The 24,356-nt window shown below is 40.7% G+C and overlaps 1 protein-coding gene and 1 long non-coding RNA gene across 2 annotated transcripts in view; one reads left to right on the top strand and one right to left on the bottom strand.

Annotated features, from left to right (window-relative positions):
* The first annotated feature begins 3,524 nt into the window (after nt 1-3,524).
* The window catches only part of col4a5 (collagen, type IV, alpha 5 (Alport syndrome)), a 57,286-nt gene continuing 36,454 nt past the window's right edge, over nt 3,525-24,356 (top strand). The window contains exon 1 of the mRNA XM_061710561.1: nt 3,525-3,806. Within this exon, the coding sequence (XP_061566545.1) occupies nt 3,714-3,806 (93 nt within the window). The 5' untranslated portion in view covers nt 3,525-3,713. The remainder of the gene's footprint in view (nt 3,807-24,356) is intronic.
* LOC133420762 (uncharacterized) lies at nt 9,733-14,806 on the bottom strand. Its single transcript, XR_009770624.1, has 3 exons — nt 14,732-14,806; nt 10,452-10,523; nt 9,733-10,008 (listed from the first exon to the last, which is right to left on the bottom strand). It is a non-coding gene; the product is annotated as an uncharacterized LOC133420762 (long non-coding RNA).

The raw sequence follows: 24,356 nt of genomic DNA, 5'->3' as shown, positions 1-24,356 counted from the left end.
AGGCATAAGCAATGAAATAGCCCTGATAACTCATAAGAGAACATTCTCAGCTGTTGAACTATAACCATAAAGTTACTTTGATATGGTTCTATTTCTGCTGAGTAAAATTAGAAATTAAATACAGACATGCCAAATGCACCACAGGATCATCAGTTGTGATGGCCAGGTCCGTTTAAAGTATGACATCAGTCCAAACACTTTGTCTCTGAACCCCCTGATCCAAAGATAGTGACTTACTCAAGTTGCACAACAGTCCTCAATTAGCTCCTGAATGTACTATTTTTACTATTACTAGTACTATTTTTCTAAAGTGTTCATTGTTTCTTCTTGGATTATATAATCAAATCAATCTTTATTTGTATAACTACAGTATGCAATATCTGTCTACCTCATACTCATTCTACCTGCTTTTTTTGCACTGTTTTTCTTTCCTTCACACTATTTTTTTATCTTGTATTTTTTATCTTTTTATATCCACCTCAATGTATATATCGTCCATATTTTGTAATTATATATATCTTTTACTTTTTACCTTTTTACCCCCTTCTCTGCATGCGTGTGTGTGTGTGTTAAGTGTACTGCTGCTAACTCGTGAGTTTCCCCATTGAGGGAGTTATAAAGGATTATCTTATCTTATCTTATCTTATCTTATCTTATCTTATCTTATCTTATCTTATCTTATTTTATCTTATCTTATCTTATCTTATCTTATCTTATCTTATCTTATCTTATCTTATCTTATCTTATAGCGCTTTTCATACAAATAAAAAATGCAACGCAAAGCACTTTACATAAAACATAAAACTTAATAATAACTTAATAATTGGCAAATACATTCTTTAAAAATGCCAAATAGCAACGTACAATAAAAAACATTAGCTTGTATAGTAGTAGTAAGGGTAACTTGAGGCAGGCACACATTGCAGGATTTTCCAATTTCTTCAAATGAAAAAACTGTGGCGTGACTATTTGGTAGATGAAGTTTAGTTAGTTAGTTATCTAGTTAGTTTATTTGTCCACAAGTGGATATTTGTCTTTTGTCTCATAATACAAAAACAACAGACACTTAACATTTACACGCAAAACATCTTAGTGGCAAAAAAGGAGGAACAACAAGGGCATGTACATAAAAGACAAGTTACCGAGACGTGCCCTCATTCAGAGCCTTAATGGTGTTGGGAATGAATGAGTTTTTAAATATATTACGGTTAGCCTTTGGTACACTGTACCGTCTACCTGAGGGAAGTAATTTAAACTCACTTGTTAACTAGCTGGCTTATTGTCTCCTATACAGTAATGCAATATGTAACGTAAATCCCCCAAAACACGAACAAACTCTACAACTAGGCAGTAGCCGAGTAAATCAAATCAAATCATATCAAATCAATCTTTATTTGTATAGTGCTTTTCATACCAATAAAAAATGCAACACAAAGCGCTTTACATAAAACATAAAACTTAATAAGGCCCCCCCCCAACACACACACGGACAGACGCAAGCACACTGCAGTCCACACTAGTACATGGCTGAGCTCTGAGGATCCAGGTGAAGAAACGGTATCAGGGAGCCGTCCACGCCAGGAGGTCCCTTAACACGCAACCACAAGAGAGGCCTCCACAGTTGAGTTGAGTTGAGTTATACCTTAATGTCCACTATAGGGAAATTTGTTTTAGACATCAAATACATGCATAGCGTATAAAAAAACATACATTCAACACATACAGACAGCAACAGATATCAGACTCAACACCACAATAAAATTAGTGAGAAACCAAGCAGCAGTGAACGACATTGCGCATACCCTAGGCAAAAATTGCATCTATCCCGGAACCTCATTTCATTATTGGTACAGTATGAAAAAAGCAAGAACAAAGAATAAAACCAAGCAGAGAGGCTCCCCATGAGGAAACGCTGGAGCTGAAAGTTACAAGAAAGCAGGATAAGATAGGCTATGAGGTTAAAATACACACTAAAAGAGTTTAAACGTATAACATAAAATCCTAGAAGTAGGTCTTGTGCTTGTGTTGTTCTCTCAGATGTAAGTCGCTTTGGATAAAAGCGTCTGCTAAATGACAGTAGTAGCAGAAGTAGTAGTAGTAGTAGTAGTAGTAGTAGTAGTAGTAGTAGTAGTAGTAGTAGTAGTAGGTCTAGAAAGCAAGACCTGCTAAAACAAGCATAAGAACAATTTAAAACCATAAGACCATAAGACCTGGGTTAAAACAACAAGCTACAGTAGTTAAAACAAGGGTATACAAGAAAGACTAAAAGGAATCAGCTAAATATAACATGCAATAGCTTTGTATACTAGAAAAACAAAGGTGAATTTGGTCACACGGGTTAACTGACTAAACGTAATCCCAATCTAGGTGAGAGTTTAACATCTAAATTCTCTGAAAAAATGTTAGAGTTACATGTAATCTCAAAAGGTGGAAATATGTTGTTTTAACGGACAGATAGGATTTCTTTTGACTTTGAATTATCCAAAACAGAGGACACAGAACCTGCACTCAAAATACTGGATGATGACTCTTTTTCCATAGTGGTACTTGAAAGGTCCAGATGAGTTCAATATGAGAAATCCTTAAGTTATCAAATGAAATCAAACACTCATGAAGCATATTTCACATAAAGAATATGTCAAAAATGGGACATTGCATGTGAATCCGTGTTTTAATTCACCCTTATTTCACATTTTTATCCTTTATGTATAACTTTCAAGATTCAAGATTCTTTATTGTCATTGTTCTTATGTTGTAACAATAAATACAAATAACTGCATTTCAACTGCTGAATCTTATCTGCACTGTAAATTATACTTCAAGATTTGACTTTCACGTATCGTGCACATAAATACCACATTATACAACTCATCGTTCACTTTCATAAGACAAAAAGTTGTAATAATTTCACTCATCTGTCATGTGTAGTTAAAGCCTGTAAATGAGCAGGCGTGACAGGACAGTGTATTAACAGGAATGCACACAGGAGATCTTTGATTGAGGTGGTTGCAGGCTTAATTTCTCAAATGTTCGGCTCATTATCTACTTTTCTGCCATCAGCATCCTGCTGTCAGAAGTCTAAAGCGAGAATGTGACCTTTAATAAAAGCACGGAATGCAACGTGCCCGGGCGTATTGAAAGTTTTTTTGGGGAAAAAAATAATATTCAAACCACTATTTTGTGTAGCCTGCGGGTAGGGTTGGATTAGAACAAATATGCAAATATATAGGCATATCCATCCGCGGGGGCCGAACAGTAAAACATAGTTTCAAAGATAATCCAAACATAAAGAAAACATAGACATGAATTGATTCCAGAATTAACCAAGCTGATAATTTGATTTGCACGTGTTTTGCTTTGAAAATCAACTTAAAAGTTTATCTTATTTAATTTTTTTTAATTAGTTTTTCCACAGTAGGGTGAACGCAGGGGAGTTGATATCAGTGCGCAGAGCGCGTTGGAAAGTAGATCCGGCCGCGCAGGTTTGCAAGTCGAGGGAGGGCAAAAAGTTAGTGCGCTGCACAGCAGAGGCGCACCGTGCACGAGCCAGGAGCACTAGGATCCTCCGCCTGCTCCTGCGAAGTGTCTTTCTCACTGCCTCGACCTCACAAACAGCAACAGTGCAGAGGAGCAGCAGAGGGGCTATGACTTGCAAGTGAGGGTAGCTTTTGTAAGTGTGAACTGCAGGAGGATCCTCGATTTATCCCGCTAAGATGAGTAAAGACTCTCAAAGCCTGCGCCAGCTCGCGGCGGCGGCGCTGCTCTTCCTCAGCCTGTGCGTCGCGGTGCAGCGGTCCGAGTCTGCGGTAAGTGCGCTTCTTACTTCCAGGTTTTTCCTTGCAGGGCTCGGAGCCTCCTGGCGGGTCTCCCCCCCACACCCCCCCGGATCCACGGCTCCACCACCGGGACCATGTCCCCCCTCTCCGGGCTCAGCCGACCCCCGGCACACCGGCGAGCTCCAGCTCCAGCTCCAAGCTCCAAACTTTATAAATAACTAGAGAGGCTGCTTCATAACAAGCGCCCATCCTCCGTTGCTCTAATAATAATAATAATCCTACTGCCGTTTCCGTTTTTTGTTGAAATGAAGTAATAACTATATTATTAAGTAAATTGCAGACCTTTTGCCAGGAGCGCTTCTGGTGCTTATTTTTGAAGAAGATAGATTGACTGATCGTGCTTTGCAGTTTCGTGCAGGGAGAGCGGCCGGTGTTTCTGCACAGTGCGCGGGGAACAACAGCTCTGATTCCGCCTTTAATGAAACTGTTCAGTGACATTCCTCGCCTTGACAGTGATAACACCGTCTAGCCTCGTAAAAGTCAGGTCCCTGTGCGTAATCTAGTCATCATAGTCTCAGGAGAGGAAGAAAAAAAGGGCATCTTTCTTTATTTTCTCCCTCCATCCCCAGGTGTATCACTTCCACAGGTGCGCTTTATACTGACAGCCGCTTATTTATGTCTCTTTCTACGTTTTTGCTTCATTTGCAGCCGGTAAATTATATTTTGATTGACTATCAAACTTATCCTGATGCCAGGCTTATTTTTTCCCGTGCAAATGATTAAAATGAGGACCCATGACGGGTTGTGTGTTTGTGTTTGCGCGTGCTTTGCCCCTCTCACTCTTGATATTTGTTTAAATAAGTGATTCCTTATCCAGCTGCAACTCTTGAACTTTCCACCCTTGTCATCTCTGTGTCACAAAGCACTGCTTTCAAACGGTGTTTTCAGTATGTGCAACTGTCTCCCTCTGACTTCTTATGTAATATACACAGCAGCTCTGTAAGCTGAATATTCATACCTCATTAATAATTCATAGACACGCCCATACAGCAGGCGTGTCTTGCATACTTTCAAGCTCCATCAGTGTGAGAATGCTTCAGTTTTTCCTGCATGTGTGAGCTCTCATGCAGATCTATTTCTCATTCAGGCCAGTCTGATAAAAGTTCATTTTCCTGATTTCCTGCACAAGTTTTTCATTAGAGCAGAAGCTGAAACTATATATGAGCTGATGGAACTTGGAAAACGTACAGTAATATTGGAAATGGAGATGAATTGTTTGTGGACTTACTTTGTTGGGCAGTTAGAATGTGCCTCATGAGCGACAAATGTGTCAAACTAGGTACCATTAAAATAGTTAATGTTGACGGTGCCATTTAGATGTAATGTTTAAGGCGTAAGGAGTTCCACAAGAGTGAGACAGAGCCAACCCTTGTTGGAGAAGGATGATTAGAGTTAAAGAATAAAATAAAAAAATCCATCGTTGAACTCGAGAGCAGGTGCTTGGTCAGCTCTCTATCTTTTCAGTCTTAAAGTTTTAATCAGTCACCAGACCTTGAGTAACACTTGCATTGTCAAAGTGGTAAGAGATACTGAGGGAGTCCTGGTGTAGAAAGTCTTCAAGTGCCAGCGCGCTCACTGAGTCCCCCTAGTGGAGGTAGGGTGCATCAATTCCTACCCATCTTTCCCATCACTGCTCAATAAAACCCACGTAACTCATAAACGAATTATTCAGATGCTCCTTTTATTTGGAAAATATCCACAAATTGAGTTTGAGGACTAAACCCTTAAAACTCACCGGTTTGGCTGAAACATTTCTTACTGTTTGAAATGAAAAATGCATTTGACACAGTTGTGAGGAGATGCTGTTCAGCGTTTGATAACATAAGAACCTAAAACAAGCCTGCAGGGCTCCTAGTAGACTGTGTAACTTGTGATAAAGGGAGAGTCCCAGGCGTCACGTTCAGGGCTGCGTGTCTCCGCTGAGCACCAAAACCTCTGCAGATATGAATCTGAGTTCTGCCAGGTGAGGGAGTTCAGCTGCCCGGAGGCTTTCGCTTTGAACCCGTTATGCCCTGCAAACCACAGACACACCGTCAGTTTGATGTGTTTTTTTTTTCATGCGCGTGGATGGGGGGGACGTGAGCACACGCACTGCCAAACCGCATACTTCGTCATGGGTTCCCTCACCTTTTTCACGCGACCCGCAGCCCCAGGTGGGTCATAGAGGTGCAGTCTGGCTGTACGCAGGGAGTTTATTTGTTGCATCCGTGTAGCTCCGAGATAAACCTGCGATCTGGGATAACGCGCCACATTTTTCAGGCGAGGAGAGAAAGAAATTGTTGTCAAGTGCAACCCCCCCCCTCCACCCCCCTGATTGTGTCTCAGGTGTGTTTGCTTTTCAGGTGACTCATCCTTTTCTGTCCCCGGTAAAAGTCTTCCCTTGAGGGTTATCAGGCACACAAGCATCTCACCCAGACGGTTTGAGAGTGTATACGGTTCTATGATCACAACCAGAGGTGCAGATAAAACATCTAATCTCCTAATTCCTCCTTAAGTTACTTTTTTTTCTTCAATTCAGCCTCTCAATTGACCCCCACATCTTCTGTACCCCCGTCTCACTTTTCCCCCCCATGTCTCGGTCTTTGTATCTGTTCCCAAATACAAATTCCTTCTTTATCTCACCTGGCCTGAGGGGAGGACTTCCTAAGCAGGCAGCAGCGCAGGGAGCGCCTATCAGAGCACACGGGCTACTGTATATAAAAGGCTGAGATCTTGTCGGGGTCCAGATCCAGACTGATAAGCTGGTGATAGTGAACCAGAGAGACATTGTAGCCATCTCATCCTGTTATATAGGAGGCTTAGAGGCATTGAGACAAATCAGTGCCATAGATGCTCTAAGTTCTTTAGACATCACTTAGGTATATTGCTTCTGCCCTGCGGGGTTTGCATCTTTCTCGCTTTAGTTTTGCCTGCAGCGAGTGGAACGCCCCTACTTTTGCCGGGCTGAAACAGAACAGACGTCCTCTTCACGCACACTTCAGCAGGCTGCTTTAGTCAGATCAACGCGAGTGTCGCTGGAGTCCCGGCAGGATCCTTCCCTGCGTGTCTTAGAGGGGACACTGAAGCTCAGATTTGCCTTCCCATACTTTTGTTGTCTTGTCATTCCTGTTCAGGCTGATCGGCTGCTCGCGAAGCATTCTGGTTGTTCAAATCACAGTAAGAACGGTCCCATGCTCCCATTCAAGTCTCATTTTGGCTAAATGTTCTGTGTGGAATAACTCACACCTGTCCCAGCACGGCCTTTCACATATATAAATACTTTGAGTTCGGTCATCCCTTAAACCGCTCTCCTGCTTGGATATGAATAACCTAAACTCCAGTTTTAGAGCCTGCATTTATGGATCATTTTCATCACACAACTGTCACTTAAATAACTTTTGGCAATCAGATAAAACAGCGAGGTTGTGTCAGGGCCTAAATTTAAAGCGTGTGCAATATTGAAAACATTGCGACAGAATTTGTGTGTACAGACACAGTTTGCCGTGTATTTGCTGGTAGAATTCCCACTTTGGTGTTAATGAGCTGCAGATGTAATTAGGATCACTGTCATACCAAATGTTTAGACAGCCACTTAGCTCTTCCTCATTTGCCTTTTCACTCATTCAGTCACATTACAGCGATAAGTCTTTATTTCTGCTCCCTCTTCTTCTTCCTGAACGCTTCTCTTCACTGGATCTCTTTTGCTAGTGAGTTCTCATTCTGCCACCGACACTCAAACCTTTTCCCCCCTTCGTCCTCCCTCTCTCCTCTCTGGTTCATTGTCAAGAGGGCGGTAAACACGGCGTGTTTGTTAGACTCCTTTATTGACTCCGTTTCATTTTGTTTGGTCTGTACACTTGACAGTCGGCACTTCCACCGATACTCAATCAATCAGTCCTTTCATAAACTGTTTTTACTTTGTATTATATTTACTTTGATCCTAAACAGCAGCTCACTATGAGACCCACAACTGACAAGACAATTGATCTTTAACCGATCTGTCTGTTTCATTTGAGAGACTTGTGTAACTTGAGCCATTTTCTGACCATGAACTCTGGACCTAAGTCCTTTTTAGAACAAAAAGCATAGTGGGTACTCCCCCTTAGCTGCAGACCTCGGATCTCCTTCAAAGGCTGTTTGTTCTTGTCACATTTATATCCTATCACTGACTGGATTCTTTAAAAGAAAATGCCAAAGTTAAAGCAACCCTAGGTCTGTTATTAGATGGTTAGGAGAGTAAACATTTGTTAGGGACCAAAACAATGTAAACTGATGGTGTTTTGCATTGGAATTAATAGAACAATGGCAATTAATGTTAGTCCAGAGGGTCAAATTGGTTATTTTAAGCCTCTGACAAGACAAAAAAATGTCATTATGAGGGTATATTTATTGTAACATGTACAAAAAATGTATAAAGAATCACTTATTAGAGTCTATAGACTCAACAGGAAGACAGTTGATGGATGCTTAGATATTTATGACAAAATAGGTACGTTTTAGCAGCTGTAAGTTGATTCCTCATGCGCTGTGATGCTTGCTTTGAGAGAGGTGCTGAAATGGACTCACAAGAGAAGTCCTGGTAACTATGGATGGCCAAAGTTCCTGCAGTGTGGACACAGAAAGAGAAGGGAACTTCATCCAACTTAAAAAACAGCTTTTCCAGTTGAAAGGCATCTATAAGAACTATGACAAGGTTCATAGCAGGAGAACTTGAGTCAGGGAATCTTTACAGCTTATAACGACTAAAGACAACAAAGATTTTTTTCTCTGTTTCCTTTTTCATAATAAACAGGAACGGTGAATGTTTCTTTTGGCAACTTTGCAACAATATATTAAAAATGCTTTTGTGAAGTTCCCGTATTATTCTCACAATATGTTTATGCCATCTGCGCCAGTAAGTATTGTACAGTTACAATACTGCAGGATTGCCCCGTGCTTTGAGAAAATAAAGACCTTATTACAGAAGATCCTTGAGCAATGGCTCCAATAATTAATTAATAAGTACTTGGAAAAGGTTCCTTATAAAAACACTCTGAACAAAAAATGCAGGGTTGCAGAGGAGATCAGAAATCAACTTTGGGTTGTAAAGGTTCTTGATCTGGAGACTTAAACCACAGTCCCTCAATGGTTTAAGAAACCCCCTTTGAAGGCTACTGCATTCTTCCAGCTTAAACCAGACTTCTTTGTGGATTTGGGCCAAATTAGGCAGGAGATTTAGATTGTGAGACTTGATCTTTGAATTTATTACATATGACAAACAGCCTCTTAATGACTGCCCCTCATTTCTTCAAAGGCAGCATTCGTGTGCTATGTTTTTGACCTCTAAAGTTTGCACGTCAGTGGTGCTCACCAGAAATTCTGGTCCGTAAAGCTGCAACTTGTTTACAACATGTTTTATTTCCGTAGATGATTGAAAAGATCAAGTTCTGTCACAGTTAAGTACTAACAAAATTGAATATTTTCCATAAATCAGACCAGTCATACTCTAAACCTTGTTTTTTGATCCCATTCATGTGAACATGTTACACAAAATAACGTGCCGCCTTTGCCAGGAAGAGCTGTTTGGAGTTCCTTTATCTTCATATAACCCCAGGGTGTCATTTTATTACATTCTCCTGCTCTGTTTGTTGTAGATCCAGAAATGTTTTTCTGTTACACCTCTTGGTTTGTAATCACAGAATCCACCACAGCATGAAAACCCTCAGGCCTTTGTGAGTATTGAGGATATAATATTATTTATGTTATCCACGAATCTCGCCTCAGTAACTGCGATTGGCGGTTACCACTCCTGGCCAGAGGTGGCAGTAGTGAGCAAAGTAAACTGAGACTGGCTGATTCAAACGTCCTTTTCTTTCTTAAACAAACACCTTTCCCGTATTATTTGTCCGCATTTTAGCATAGACCTTTTGATGCCTATGTGACTTTTTAGCAAGGAAATTATTTTTCCACTGCTCCAGTTTTCACAGTTTCTCCCCGGCTATATGTCGCTGCAGGGGCCCTTGTTAATAAAGAAGCGGCCCTCAGCTGACTGTAAGCTGCGATCATGAGGGCACCTGGATCTCAGTCTGAATCTGTTTCATCTTGTTCTTCTTGTCAGATGGTCACTCTCCAGCACGTCTACTTTGATCCCCTCACATTTCCCAGGACTTTTCACGTTGAACAAGCAGGCCGATTTTGCACTTCATCAATACACCTGCAAATGAAAGGTGATACTTTGAGACATCTTGTGTTTAGGACGATGTGGTTGAAACCTGCAGAACAGATTAAGGTTTAAATCAACTGTAAGAAATGTGTAATTTAATCCTTCTAAACAGAAAAACACCAAACTATGCAGAGTCGTGTTTACCGTCAAAGCACAGAAACGTGTCTAGTGTGAATTCTGAAATATAAGCACATATTTTCTAGTGCATTGCAAAACTTTTGTTTCAGTCGCGCGGCTTTAATGGAAGTTTACTTTTCGTGTGCATCACTTGTTTGTTTTCAGTTTTACACGCAGCGATAATCACACCTGAAGTAGCGGCTGAACCTTTGCTTGTTCAGCTTTTATTCGGTCTTGTTTATGAATTGCGTTCACTTGATGTCCACGTGTATTGGTGTGTGGCTGGGATCCACTGGCCACCGAACAGGTCCACCTACACAGAACAGCCACGAGACACGCCGTCCTCATTAACTCCCTCCTCCACTTTCTTCTGGCATCTTCTTGACCTCCTGTCGGAAAACAAACCCATCCTTTTTTAAAATCTTTTCCTTTCCCTTTTCTTTCTTAATAAAAAGCTATTTTTGGTGCCCAAGTGAAGGAGAGAACTTTACTCAAGGGTAAAGGGGAATGCAATGTGTAAGTGGGAGACAAATGGACGATAAAGCTTTAGGCAGGACAAGACAAGACATAAACATAAAGGTTTGAGGAATACAAGCATCTCATATTTGTCCGTTACCACGAAAATGTTTTGTTTTGCATTTTTCCTCTGAAAGGAGAAGGAAGAGGGCATGCTTAATCAGTCTGAGTTTAGATCAGTTTAGATCTGCAGATGTCTACTTCTTTGTACCGTCTTACACTGCAGCCTGAGAAAGCACGGTGCTTCAGAGCTCCCGCTGCAGCTGAAGAAAGTCATTAACAAATATTTTTGAGGACCAACCGACTTGAGCTGACTGGCATCACCTTTACATCAATCAGCACCTATTTATTACTATCTGCTCTGCATCCTGCGTTGCAGTTGCATTTCTTCAAAACCGCCTCACCCGAAGTTATTCAATCTTGCATTTCACTGGAAATATAAGAATTCAAGAAAGACAGTTTTCCCTCAAGGCAGTTTACTCAATATGTTTGATCATGTATCAGAACTGTCACCTGTGGATGCAGCTCTGGAGGTAAGAAGCAGTTTGGGGTGATAGCACAGCCTTCCTTAATCTACTGTAAACATTTTTAATTGACTAATTGCTTTTTCAAATTGGTATGTAGCTGCCAATCAAACTTCCCCCTGTGTGACTCAGGGACAGATAGGCCACGAACCTCTCTGGTGTAGCCATTTCTATGTCACTAGAGCATTTGCTGGGATTGTTAAGTTCAGGGAGGCTGCAGGAAGAACATGACAACAAGAGTTGCAACAACATGCAACTCAGTTTGTAGACATTTCTAAATGTATATTTGTCACGCCCTTGGTTTCTTATTAAGTTAAACCTGGGTAATTACTACTTTATTACTGCATTATTACTATTATAAGTATATAATATAGTCATACAAATGACTAAAGCGCAGGTATACCCTTATAACAGAATCATTTGGGGAAAATTTGAACTACTTTTGTCTCACTTTACAGAATTGACAAGTGTTATGTGGGGCAAAAGTAGGTTAAGGCTCGTTTTCTGTACCTAATTTATTTGTTATGGTTGGCCAAAATTATTTTTCCTATCTGGGTCTGTTTCTATGGGATTGTTTCACACATTTATATGAATGCATCTTTTTGATCAAGATGAACAGAGCAGATAGAGAGAAGTGTTGAGCCAACAATAGGACTCCTGGGAAGCTGCAGGGGAGCTGGTGTCCATGTCAGAGCCAGAGACTGATTTAGCTGCTACAGATAGCAGGCCAGTGATACCCGATTGGTGACAGGATATCTTCCTGCAAGCCAGGTAACAGCTTGCACACCTCTGTCACTTGCTGGATATGTACCTGACTGCACTGGTCACTAACATTATAGTGCTATTCATTTTCACAGACCACATTAGCTCATAAGGAACTAAAACAACATGTTCAGCTCTAGGAGGAGGACGTGTTGTTGCACACAGTTTGACATGAATATGTAAGCCCAGTCTCACTCCAGAGGCATCACATAGATACAACTAAGATATATAAACAACATATTGTAAGAACACATACAAATGTGGGCAGGGTGAAGTGTGGGCAGGGCTGGGCCACACGAGTGAGGAGAAACACTCTGATGCAGCTTTAAAGGAAACTGATAGTGTCAATACATACAGTGGCATTATTTGGTTTTTATGTTTCATTAGGAAAAAGAAGACAGAAAAGAACAAAAATTTGATTTACAGCCAACTCCGATACCGGCTGCTTTATCAGGGGTAGCCTTTGGCATACTTTCCCCATCTTGCTAATCTTATATAAGCTTGATTTTTTTAAGGATTGTGTGCCTTAACCTCTCACATTTGGTTGAATAATCTGAATGTGTTTTGAGTGTGTACGTTTTCATAACTCCCGGGATGGAATGTCTCATTTAAATGGATGAAATGAGACATTAACAGTAATATAAGAGGAGGGAATGCAGATGGGTAGCCTGGGAACGCTAGTCGGCTGAGGTATGCATGTGGATCACCTGTAGGGTTGCCACCGATTTATAATAGATCCATGGTTGCCACCCATCCCGTAAAATACGGAATTGTCCTTTATTTGAGAAAAAAATGTTGCGTCCCGTATTGAACTAATACGGGACACGATTTGTACCGTATTTTCATTAATTTTTACACCATATTCTAGTTGAATTATTGAAATAAATTAACCTTTACACCATATTCTAGTTGAATTATTGAAATAAATGAACTTTTACACCATATTCTAGTTGAATTATTGAAATAAATTAACTTTTACACCATATTCTAGTTGAATTATTGAAATAAATTAACTTTTACACCATATTCTAGTTGAATTATTGAAATAAATTAACTTTTACACTATATTCTAGTTGAATTATTGAAATAAGTTAACTTTTACACCATATTCTAGTTGAATTATTGAAATAAGTGAACTTTTACACCATATTCTAGTTGAATTATTGAAATAAATGAACTTTTACACCATATTCTAGTTGAATTATTGAAATAAATTAACTTTTACACCATATTCTAGTTGAATTATTGAAATAAATTAACCTTTACACCATATTCTAGTTGAATTATTGAAATAAATTAACTTTTACACCATATTCTAGTTGAATTATTGAAATAAATTAACTTTTACACCATATTCTAGTTGAATTATTGAAATAAATTAACTTTTACACCATATTCTAGTTGAATTATTGAAATAAATTAACTTTTACACCATATTCTAGTTGAATTATTGAAATAAATTAACTTTTACACTATATTCTAGTTGAATTATTGAAATAAGTGAACTTTTACACCATATTCTAGTTGAATTATTGAAATAAGTGAACTTTTACACCATATTCTAGTTGAATTATTGAAATAAATGAACTTTTACACCATATTCTAGTTGAATTATTGAAATAAATTAACTTTTACACCATATTCTAGTTGAATTATTGAAATAAATTAACCTTTACACCATATTCTAGTTGAATTATTGAAATAAATTAACTTTTACACCATATTCTAGTTGAATTATTGAAATAAATTAACTTTTACACCATATTCTAGTTGAATTATTGAAATAAATTAACTTTTACACCATATTCTAGTTGAATTATTGAAATAAATTAACTTTTACACCATATTCATATTCATATAAAATGAACACATTTTTATTCAGTTTAGAAGTTTTGGGGCTTTTTTTTTTGGCTCCTGCGCTGCTGAAATCGGGGCGTCCCTTATTTCTATTTCTGAAAGGTGGCAACCCTAATCACCTGGCTCACTTCTGCATCTGCACAGAATGAGTTGTGAACCTCCATGAGAGGGCGACTCGTCTTGTATAGTCTATGTGAAGGAAGAGGTCCTTTTTGCTGCTGCCAGTCAGTAATTTACCCCCAACCATCAGTCGCTCCAGTCAACGCCATCAGCCAAGCAGTTGTTGTTTGTAGTTCAAACATCAGCTACAGACTCACAGCAGCCTCAGCATCATTTAGAATCCACATCCCTGGTTAACCGTACAAACATTGGCCAACCTGATCCACCCATCAGTACTCTTGTTAGGTAGTAATAACATTGAAGTGACAACTAAGATAAAATTGCCCTCTCCCTATCTATATAGCTCATCTTTGTGTCTCACGTGAACCGTTGCAGCAGTCCGCCGTTCACCCACTGATGTAGCCGTACACGGCTGCTTTAAACCAGATGAATGAACTTATCAGTCCGGCATCAGGAGAGCAGAAAGTTGTTTTGACATCCCTGCTTTGAATGCACCCGCAAAGATGGCGTAGGAAGATGTCTGGTTCTCTCTTCTTTCTTCTATATTTTCCTCTCTGTCACTGTTTCCAGCGCAGTTTTGTTTACCCCGACTGGTTCGGGCCGAGCACCTGTTTCTTTCATCACACTTGTGAAGAGGAATCAGGGGTTCCCCGGCAGTGACGCTGAAGAACAGCATATGTTTTTCACTGCAAACTTCTGATGTGTGATTATCACATCAGCTTTTAAATCCCCGGCGGTGCAAAACCCACACGTTAATCCAGTCTTTACTTCACTCCATGAAAAGGTCTCATGTGATTGTGAGAATTAGGTCTACTTACCTTTCAGGAGGAACCGGTGGACTCTGTACGATGCTACGTAGCTCCACGTCTCCTTTCAGCATGGCATATCGATATGTACGCGTTCCAACAAAGAACTGTAATAACTGATTTTATAACACTTGGGGGCAGCAGAAAAAGCTGTAAAATCAATTTTCCTTCAGTCAAACCTCCCCAAGCTAGGAAATGCTGCAATATTTGCACATCCACCAGATCAAACATAACATTATTATTCAAGTACAGGCATGTTTTGAAGAATAAAGAGATGTAAAACTTTAAACTTCCAAGCTACAAAAACAAAACTAGGAGCTCAGAAATGCTACAATCAGAAATTACTGCTGTCACGCAACTAAAAATATGTCTGTAGTTAGCCAAAATGATCTTTTAATCTGTTTCCAAGGGTCTGCAGGTGTTCGGGCTGAATTCAAAGGCATTTCTTTACAGATGCATGTCGTGAAAACACATCCCTCGCTATCAGTGCACCTCTGTGCTGTCTGTCTGTGTGTATGTTCACTGCAGATCATAATCTCACATTAAGGAAGTTATATCTCATTCCCTTTTTTTTAGTCCATTTTTGATTTTCTACCTCCTTTGCTTTCTCTTTTTTTCACATTTTCTTTTCATTTTTGTCCACTCGGTTCTCCTTGCTTGCTACCATCCGCCTCCCCCCTCGCGTCACATCCGATTCCCGTCAAGTCTTAGTAACTATACCAACAGAACTGGCAAATACTGTTTGTACTGTACACTAAGCTGCGCGCCGCCGTGTGAGCGTGTGTGTGAGCCGGTGTTTACCTGTGTCTCTTAGGGCCGGCTCGACTTCGGTCCGCACTCGAGTACAACCTTCAAAGGGCCGCGTGACGGTTTAGGTTAGACTCGGGTTAAATCTGGGACTAGGTTTAAATTGTAATACTTACTGTAAGTGTAGGGCGAGGGCAGCGGCGGTCAGGGATCTTTGCAAGGACAAGAGTGCAAATGTATGTGCCCCCCCCCCGACCCACACACACACACACACACACACACACACACACACACACACACACACACACACACACACACACACACACACACGCAGGTGGAGCCTGGTCTCAGTTAATCTCTGGTCAGTGTGCCGGCTGGTATGCAGCTAAGCCTTGAGCGCAGAGTCCGAGGATAATGTTCAGTATGTTAGTGTGTGTGTGTGTGTGTGTGTGTGTGTGTGTGATGAGCACTTTTCACGTTGTTGTGTTAGACAGCAGTGGGATGAGGAAATAAAGTCATCTGATCCTGCGCTTCTTTATGCATTTTACGCGCCATTCTCTTCCTGTCTCGATATAGATTTAAAAAAATGATTTAACTTTTTTCTTTTTTAAATGTTAGTTAACAACTTTGTGAACATCATTATTAAAACAGATATTCCCTCATCTGGTGTTTTTATGATACTTGCAGGAAGTGGATGTCCCTCCAAAACATCATATGTGCCAAATGTTCACTTGGCTGTACAACTACTGAATCTGAAGGCCGCTGCACAAGTTCTTTAGCCATCCCATAATACGGAATTTGAACTATTCCCATAGACAAAAGGGAGAGAGAAAACATCGGAGTTAAAATGTAATCTTTAGCTTTTATTTCTGATTCTTCAGATGTGTTTTCATGCCCAGCTGTGTGTGTTTGCATGTAAGAGATGGCTGTTTTCCATTTTTTAGTGCCAAAACAGAACAATCCGGTGTGAAGACTGTGTTTCTTCTGTGTGTCAACACCGAGTGCATGGCATTCCTCGTCTCCTCTGGACAAACAGACTCCCGCCAGTCAAAACAGCGGAAGATACCAGACATCTGTCACATCTGTGACAGCGCAGAAAAAAGAGAAGAGGATGAGTGACACAAGTTGAAATGGGAGATGAATAGAAGTTCAAGCTGGAAAGAAGCAAGAGAGGAGGAAAAAAACACATTGACAGTGAGGGACGCGATGCTTTAAACTCTCTTTGATCCGTGCAAAAAGTGTGAAAGGCTCCAATTCAGGAAACTGTTGAGCAAGAGCTGCAAAGTTTTGCAGCAGAAAATACATTGTGGGGTATTTACTGAGGAGTTGGTTCATGTGAAGAATCAAAAGGACCTCTCTTTTAAGTTATGGCAAGAAAAATGTTAAGTCAATTAACTGCTAAAAAAATAGATGCAGGCTGAGCTCTGAGGGGCTGGGACACCCTGACACTTCAGTGGCTGCACCCACTATCAACATAAGCTGTTTCAGGGGGGTTATGCAGCCAGAGAAAGGCAGGCAGTCTGCAAACCTGCTCTGACATGTCTCCTCCCAAGATGCGATCAGACACTTGGGTCTGGAGAAGCAAGAGCGAGCTTGTCGGAGGACCTACCTTGCACTGCTGCTGCACACAACCAGCAACTCCTTTTGTAAATCTAAACTAAATCACAAGCAGCATGTAAGTCATGCTTTATACTTTTTTGTACTATTTAGTTTGCAAGTCTTTTCAGCAAAGTTTTCAAGCATGTAGGCAGTGTGTGATTGTATCTAGAGGACACAGTAATGAACATGTCAGCTTATAGCTGCAGTTGCAGGGTAGTTTTCATCCTAATTAAAATCCCTTCTTCATCATCCACTTAACATTTAAGAATTTACATTACTTTAATAGTCAGTTACCATTTAATGCTGGATCTTTGACCTACAATTGTTTTTATAATATAAAATGCCCTTTTTGTTGTACCTACATATGCTCAACTAGTGTGACTGCCCCCATGTGGCGAGGATCTGGAACTGCAGTTGGAGTGGTTCGACCCAGTTAGATTTGTTTTTCTTTTTTTGTTAAAAAAAGCCCTTTTTTATTTATTCCTTTTTTTAAATTAGTAAACATTTGTGAATGAGTTTACAATCCAAAAAAGACCCAAACACTCAAATTAAAGCACAGATGTACTCCACAGAGGCAGGTGAGCAAGTGCATGTAAACACCAAGTCTTCTCAGCCGTACTTCCACAGCATCAGTCATGTGCTTCTCTTCTCTCCATCACAAAATCTCACAGATAAGCGTATCAGGACAAGCTGTGCTGCCTTGTTTTGTCTACAGCAGAGGCTCCTGCCTAAATATTAAGGCTAGGCTGCTAATCCACCATAGGCCTCTAGCATGCAGCTTTCTATGTTAGCTTTATGAAAGCATAGATTTTACTGCTGGCTGGTTTACACAGATGCCTGAACATCGTAGCCTTTTTGCAACAACATCTGCTGAAATGTAAATAGGATAATGTATTTTCTTGTTATTTTGTCAGATTTTATTTGGAGAATTTTTTTTTGCATTTAAATGTTCCTATGAATACTGATCATAAGCTTAAATCTTCACGACTGACTAACTTCCACACACTTAATGGCTTATACATGAATTTAAGGTGTATTCAGAAATTAAAGGTGGTAAAAATTCCTTCCTTTCCTCGCGCCGTCTGCTACCAGGTTTCTTGGTAAACCTTCCACTTTTGCCAGCCGTTCCTCCTCTCCGCCTACCGCTTCAGACCGCCTCCTCTCCGCCTGTCCCCAGGCTACACATATCCAGGTATTCACCTGGCAAGCTGCCGCTCCCCTCTCTAATTTCTTGTTGCCCGTAGCTACAACACACCATGCCAAGTGATGATGTATGTGGAGCACCGAGGAAAGAAGGCAGGGCGTGTTGGAACCTATGCTACACAAGGTGGGGCCGGGCTTGGTCGGGCAGGGCCGGGGTGGGCTTATTAAGGAATTCAACCATGAATCCCATCTTCTTTCACAATCCAAATAGAGAGTTGTTGTTTTTTTTAAAAAAAAAAGAAACATTGAAAGATTTCTGATAGAATAAAGAATAAAGGCTTGTATACATGTGTATATTGAGTTCATTAGACCGTTTAAGGATCAGATGATCACCTGAGAAGTGTCATTACTATGAAGTTGATTTAAAAAAGCTCTACACATTTAAATGCAGCATCTATCACACTTGATGTATTCGTTCAGAAGGTGAGCTGCTACCTACAAACGTTCTCCGAGCCACTGATCTTCTGGACATTTTACAAGCAGGGCTGGACGGAAAGTCTCCCTATAAGTTTGCTGCATGCGTTTGTGATTTACCTCACGAACATTTGCACAATATTTCATTGAAGGAGAACAACCATAGAGAGATGTGGATGAGTTTGTGAAATGCATGTCTGGGAATTTAATGACTTTCTCATCTTTCAGAGGTTTTTCAAGTATTTCTTTGGACATTGTGTAATCCTTCATTCAGTTGTAGCCCAGTTATTGTACCTGACGGTGCTCGTGAAATAGTCTTTTTGTCTTTTTTTTCTTTTTAATTTCAATCCAAAAAAAAAAATGCCATGGATAAGTGCCTCCTCAGTCCTCTGTCCTCAGTCCTCTGTCCTTGGTCCTCAGTTGGACAAAAGGGTGGAGTGCCCTCTCTGGGTCGGGGTCCTTCCCCAAGTGGAGGAGTTCAAGTATCTCAGGGTCTTGTTCCCCAGTGAGGGATGAATGGAGCGGGAGATCAATAGGTGGATTGGTTGGTGTCTGTAGTGATGCAGACTCTGCATCGGTCTTTTGTGGTAAAGAAGACCTGCTGTGTATGGCGGGTACTGTGACATCACAACCGAGATCAGAGTAGAATAATGAAGTTTCGTCCCCTATAACTCCACCCAATGTCTTATCTTGCTGCATTTGCTAACCCATAGAGGAGGGAAGCACAAAGCTCAAACGCCGATTTCAAAAGAGGCACGCCGCGCTGACGAGGAGGGGTGAGGGGAGGTTCAAGTGTTAACTGTTAGAACAGTTAGAACAGCTATCATGAACAGGGTGTTTTTGTTGAATCTTTTGCCTCGGTGTGGAACTGGCCCCGTGTTAGCACAGCTTTAATGCTCTCAGCAACTGCAGCTGTGCGTGGAAGTCTTGTTTAAACACTTCCAAGGTCCTTTTCCCATAACCAAAAGTTCAAAGTCTTGATGTTTCCATGTTTTTCCATGTTTTGTCCTCCCCATGATTCCAAAACCGAAACCACCGAATACAAAAATCTCTTATCTCTTCTTTTCAAATTCACATCTGGTGAAATTGCGTTGCTAAAATTGTTTATATAGGCAAACGATGCATAAGGCTTGGCTTTTCTCTATTCATGTCTAAACGTTGGGATTTGATTGGAAGCAGACTTGTGCAGCAGTCGTATAGTTAACAAATCCACACCATCCTTGGCCGGGATGGGTGTTTTCTCCTGACCTCCTAACACACGTTTACCCCCACTGGCAGCAATGTGATTCACTTCTTACCAGTTATTTGCGTTGTTTGTCTGATGAACAGATGCATTCCTGTTGGGACCCAAATCCGTTCCCATGTATACGCAGAGGAGGAGAGCCCGGCGTTCACATTTCCATCTGTGGGCCCATTCAGATAAAAGCCCAACGAGAGCAACAAGCTTAGAGGAATTCCAAAACACTCCCGATAAAATGTGTGTTTGTGAGAAAGAATTAAATCTTGTTGTTTATTCGCTACCAAAAACATCTCGCTTTGCAGTTCTGCTCAGTGTCTAGCTGGTCCAGTGAGCCGGAGGCCCATAAAATCACCATCTGTTCTGTGTGTTTTGTTCAGCAAGATTAAATCCATAGTTGCAGGTTTTGTTTATGGTTTATGGTTGAAGGAAAATGGAATAAGAGATGAAAGAGTGCAGCAGAGTCAGAGGTGTGTTTTTACAGATGTGTTTGAGCAGAAGGGGTGAAATGGTGTGTGTGTGTGTGTTTGTCTCAGTGGTCTCTTGGACCAATGTGGCTCTGCTCCTGACGGTCTTCATGGATATGCAGTTGTTGCTTGTGTAGACCAAGAAAAACAGATGCACAATCTGTCCACTGGATGGCACTTTTCCCCCTCTAATTACAGAAATAACAGAAATTAAGAATAGTGGAATTGGAGATAATTATTCATGCTTTAATTTATTTTCACGTAGATTACTTTAATGCATTTCTTAGTGGTCTTCAGAAAAAAAGCCTTTAATCATCACAGGATTGTGGAGAACGCTGCAGCGATGCTCCTAACTGCTGCCAACAGAAGAGCTCATGTGAACTTCTCTCCTCCTCATCTTTTAATAACCATCATAAAGTGTTCATAAAGCAGCCTCACTGCCTGGGGGTGCATTCTGGGGCACAGGATGCTAGTTCTGGACCGGATGGACAGGATGTCGTGCGCTCTCCCCAGACAGCGGCTGCTGTAGACAGAGGTGATCACTGGGGGGGCTATAGTCCCAATGATTCTCCCCGCCGATTTCACCTACCTCAGCCTCAGTGCAGCTGGAAGTTCAAATGTCAGCACACTCTCTATTGCACAAAGGAAGAAGTTCACAAAGAGCTTTTGAGGAAGGTTGGCTCTCCTTAATTTCCTTCAGGTGATAGAAGCGCTGCTGGGCTTTTCCTATGAAGCAAGCAGTGTTGGTGTCCCTGGTCAGATCATCTGCCACTGCTACACCCAAGAGCTTGAAGTACCACTTCACTTCCAATGTAAAGTGGAGGGTGGATGATCCGGCTTTCTCCCCTTATGGAGCCTTGTTGCTGTCAGTAATGAGGCCTCGTACCGTTGTATTATTGGCAAACTTAATGACATATTTGAGAAGTGGGAGGCAGAACAGTCATGGGTAAAAACTGTGTAGAGTAGAGGGCTAAGCACACACCCCTGGGGGACCCCGTGTTAATAGATATGATGGATTCATTTTTTCTTTTTTAAGATTTTTGTGGCCTAGTGGCCTTTATTCAAGTTGTACAGAGAGAGAATGGGGACGACATGCAGCAAAGGGTCGCAGGCGGTCGAACCTGCGACCGCTGCAGGAGGACTGTAGTCTCAGTACATTTCTAACACACTATGATTGATTTATTAAAAAGTCCAAATCCAAATGCTCACTGATGTGTTTAGGCCAACTCTTGAGATAAATGACCAATGGGGTTAATATTTGTGTCATTATTCCTAATGTTAGGTACAAAATACTGCTAGATAAACATTTTAAATCTTAGTGACACTCAGCAGCATCAGATAGTGGTATTTTTAGAGACTCCAACTAGAGCAGGTTTGTACGACGGAGTATTAGGGCCAAACTAAGACAAAAAAAATTGGAAATTACGAGAATAAAATCATAATATAATGAGAATAAAGTCCTAAAATTACGAGAATAAAGTCGTAATGTTGCGAGAATAAAGTCGTAATAGAATAAAGTCGTAATATTATGAGAATAAAGTCGTAATATTACAAGAATAAAGTCGTAAAATTACGAGAATAAAGTCGTAACATTACGAGAATAAAGTCGTAATATTATGAGAATATAATTTATGAGAACTCTAACAGGAAGAGCTTCTTCTCCCTGTGTTAAAATGAGGAATATTGAGCATCTTGTGAAGTTATATTTATATATTTATAATATATTACGACTTTATTCTCGTAATATTATGACTTTATTCTCGTAATTTTACGACTTTATTCTCGTAATATTATGACTTTATTCTCGTAATTTTACGACTTTATTCTCATTACATTATGACTTTATTCTCGTAATTTCCTTTTTTTGTTTTTTTGTTTGGCCCTAATACTCCGTCGTAGGTTTGACCTGCTGTCTTTACAAAAGAACTAAAACGTGTCACTTTTCTTCATTAAAAAAATTGCCTGGATCAAATATTACAAAACTTTATGACCACTTTGGAGCCTACAAAACCTGAGCTGGGGTGTGATAGATCCTGCGGAAGTGGTGGTCAGCTCTCCTGCAGCCGTGTCTCCACAGGAGGTCTTTGGTGTCAACACTCATTTGGCCAAATCAAGAGAAAAGAGGAATGAAGATTGCTGTGAAGAAAAAGACAAATTCCTGGGAATATCAATGGAATTCCTTCACCACAGCACGGCTGCACGCTGTGTGCACATCTAAACGAGGGAGAGACCTCTGGCTCGTCAGTTTGGGGGGTTCCTCCTCTTCCATAGTGTCTGCAAGTCAAAACACACATGGTGGGATTTCTGTCTAAGTGAAAACATTTGGTTTGGTCGCCCCTCGCCGGGCGTCAGCACATTGAAGTAGTCAAAGTCCAGCGGCGATGAAAGGGATTGACAGCAGTGACTACGATCCTGGAACTTACCTCTCCATGACAGGGTAAACACATGTACAGTCTGACATGCGGGAGGCATGGACTCAGCAGCAGGATACATAAGTACGCTGAGCTAGTTTTTCTTGTCAGTTTAAACATGTTTAGTGTATTTAAGTTCCCTTTTGGATACTGCTACACAGCCCTGCACTATATTTCCAAAGATCGGCAGACAAATCTGAGTAGAAATTGCCCTCATTCCAACAAATCATTTAGTAAAATCCCATCCCCACTTAACACATCACTCAAAAGATAAAAGTGAGATTAAGATAAATGTTGGTAATAACATCAGGAGATCAAAATCCAGGGTTTGTCCTAATCACGCTGCAGTGGTATGACAGCAACTCTGTACTGGACTGAGATGCACCAAATGACAGGAGGAGCTCTGATTTATGTGTCTGAGCTGTCAGTTCCTGTCAAGAGTTGAGAGTTTCTTTTGCATCATTTGGTGCTGAATCTCCTGCCAACCAGTGGTTTTATAAAACCTTCTGTCTACTGAAACTGTTAATGTGTTGAACTGAAAAGCCTCACCAGTGTTTGGGTGGCTCCATCAGTTACTGGTAACGTTGGGAACTCCATCGCTTCATTCTTGATTTATTCATTTTGGCTTAAAAACGTCTGAAGCAGTTGACTCTAATGATAGGATCCAGAGTAATTTCTTTAGATTGATGGGATTCAGATGGGACGTTGAGTAATTTCAGAGGCACGTCTTGCTGAACAAATCAGAACACTCAGAAATTCCTGACTAAGCTCTTCCCTTATCCAGCAATTTAGCATTTTCTGTGAGGATAGAGGAGAGACACAAATTACAGCTCCTCTTCTTCATTTTCTATAGTTTGGAATAATCTTTTATTCCCAGTTTTGCAGGGATGCACGTTTCTGTTTATTTCTGGTCTCCACGCAACATTGCATGCGTCACCTAATAATAAGTCTGTGACAACAGAAGAGAAAACAAACAAAAAAGACAGTGGAAACACTTACCTCATGTCTCAAACCTGTTCAAACTCTTGTAAAGTAAAAGGTGTGCAGTAAGCGGTGGCGATGCCGTTGCATCGGAGTGTTTACAAGCTGCGCGTTTGTATCACAGATGTCCAATAGTTACGTCTGTGAGTTCTGTTTATGGCCATGTTTGTTTCTGTGCAGCACGAACGCATTTTGGATGTGCCTGTTTGTATCGGTGCACGTGTGTGGCCATGTCAGGGCAGTGTCTATACGTGTGTAATTATCAGTCTTTGATGAGTGGGGGAATTCCAGTCTCACCCGTCTAATCCCCAGGTACATGCCTTCCGCTCACCCTCCTCCTCCTCCTCTTCCTTCTCCCTCTCATCACCTCATCCCGCCTCACCTGGATGACCTCTACGGCACGTTATACATACCTGTCTCTAAATGCAATACTGGTCGGGGTTTTTGTCGCGTCTTTGACATCTAAGACCATGACGTCAAAGTCACATGGCAAAAATGTGGAATAATTATCTTCAACTCTCTTCAGAGAAATATAGTTACACATGCTACCAGGGAAATACTTTCAATTATATTAATCT

Source organism: Cololabis saira, chromosome 20 (genome assembly GCF_033807715.1).
Source record: "Cololabis saira isolate AMF1-May2022 chromosome 20, fColSai1.1, whole genome shotgun sequence".
NCBI lineage: Eukaryota > Metazoa > Chordata > Actinopteri > Beloniformes > Belonidae > Cololabis > Cololabis saira.
This window is presented reverse-complemented; position numbering and strand designations above follow the sequence as displayed.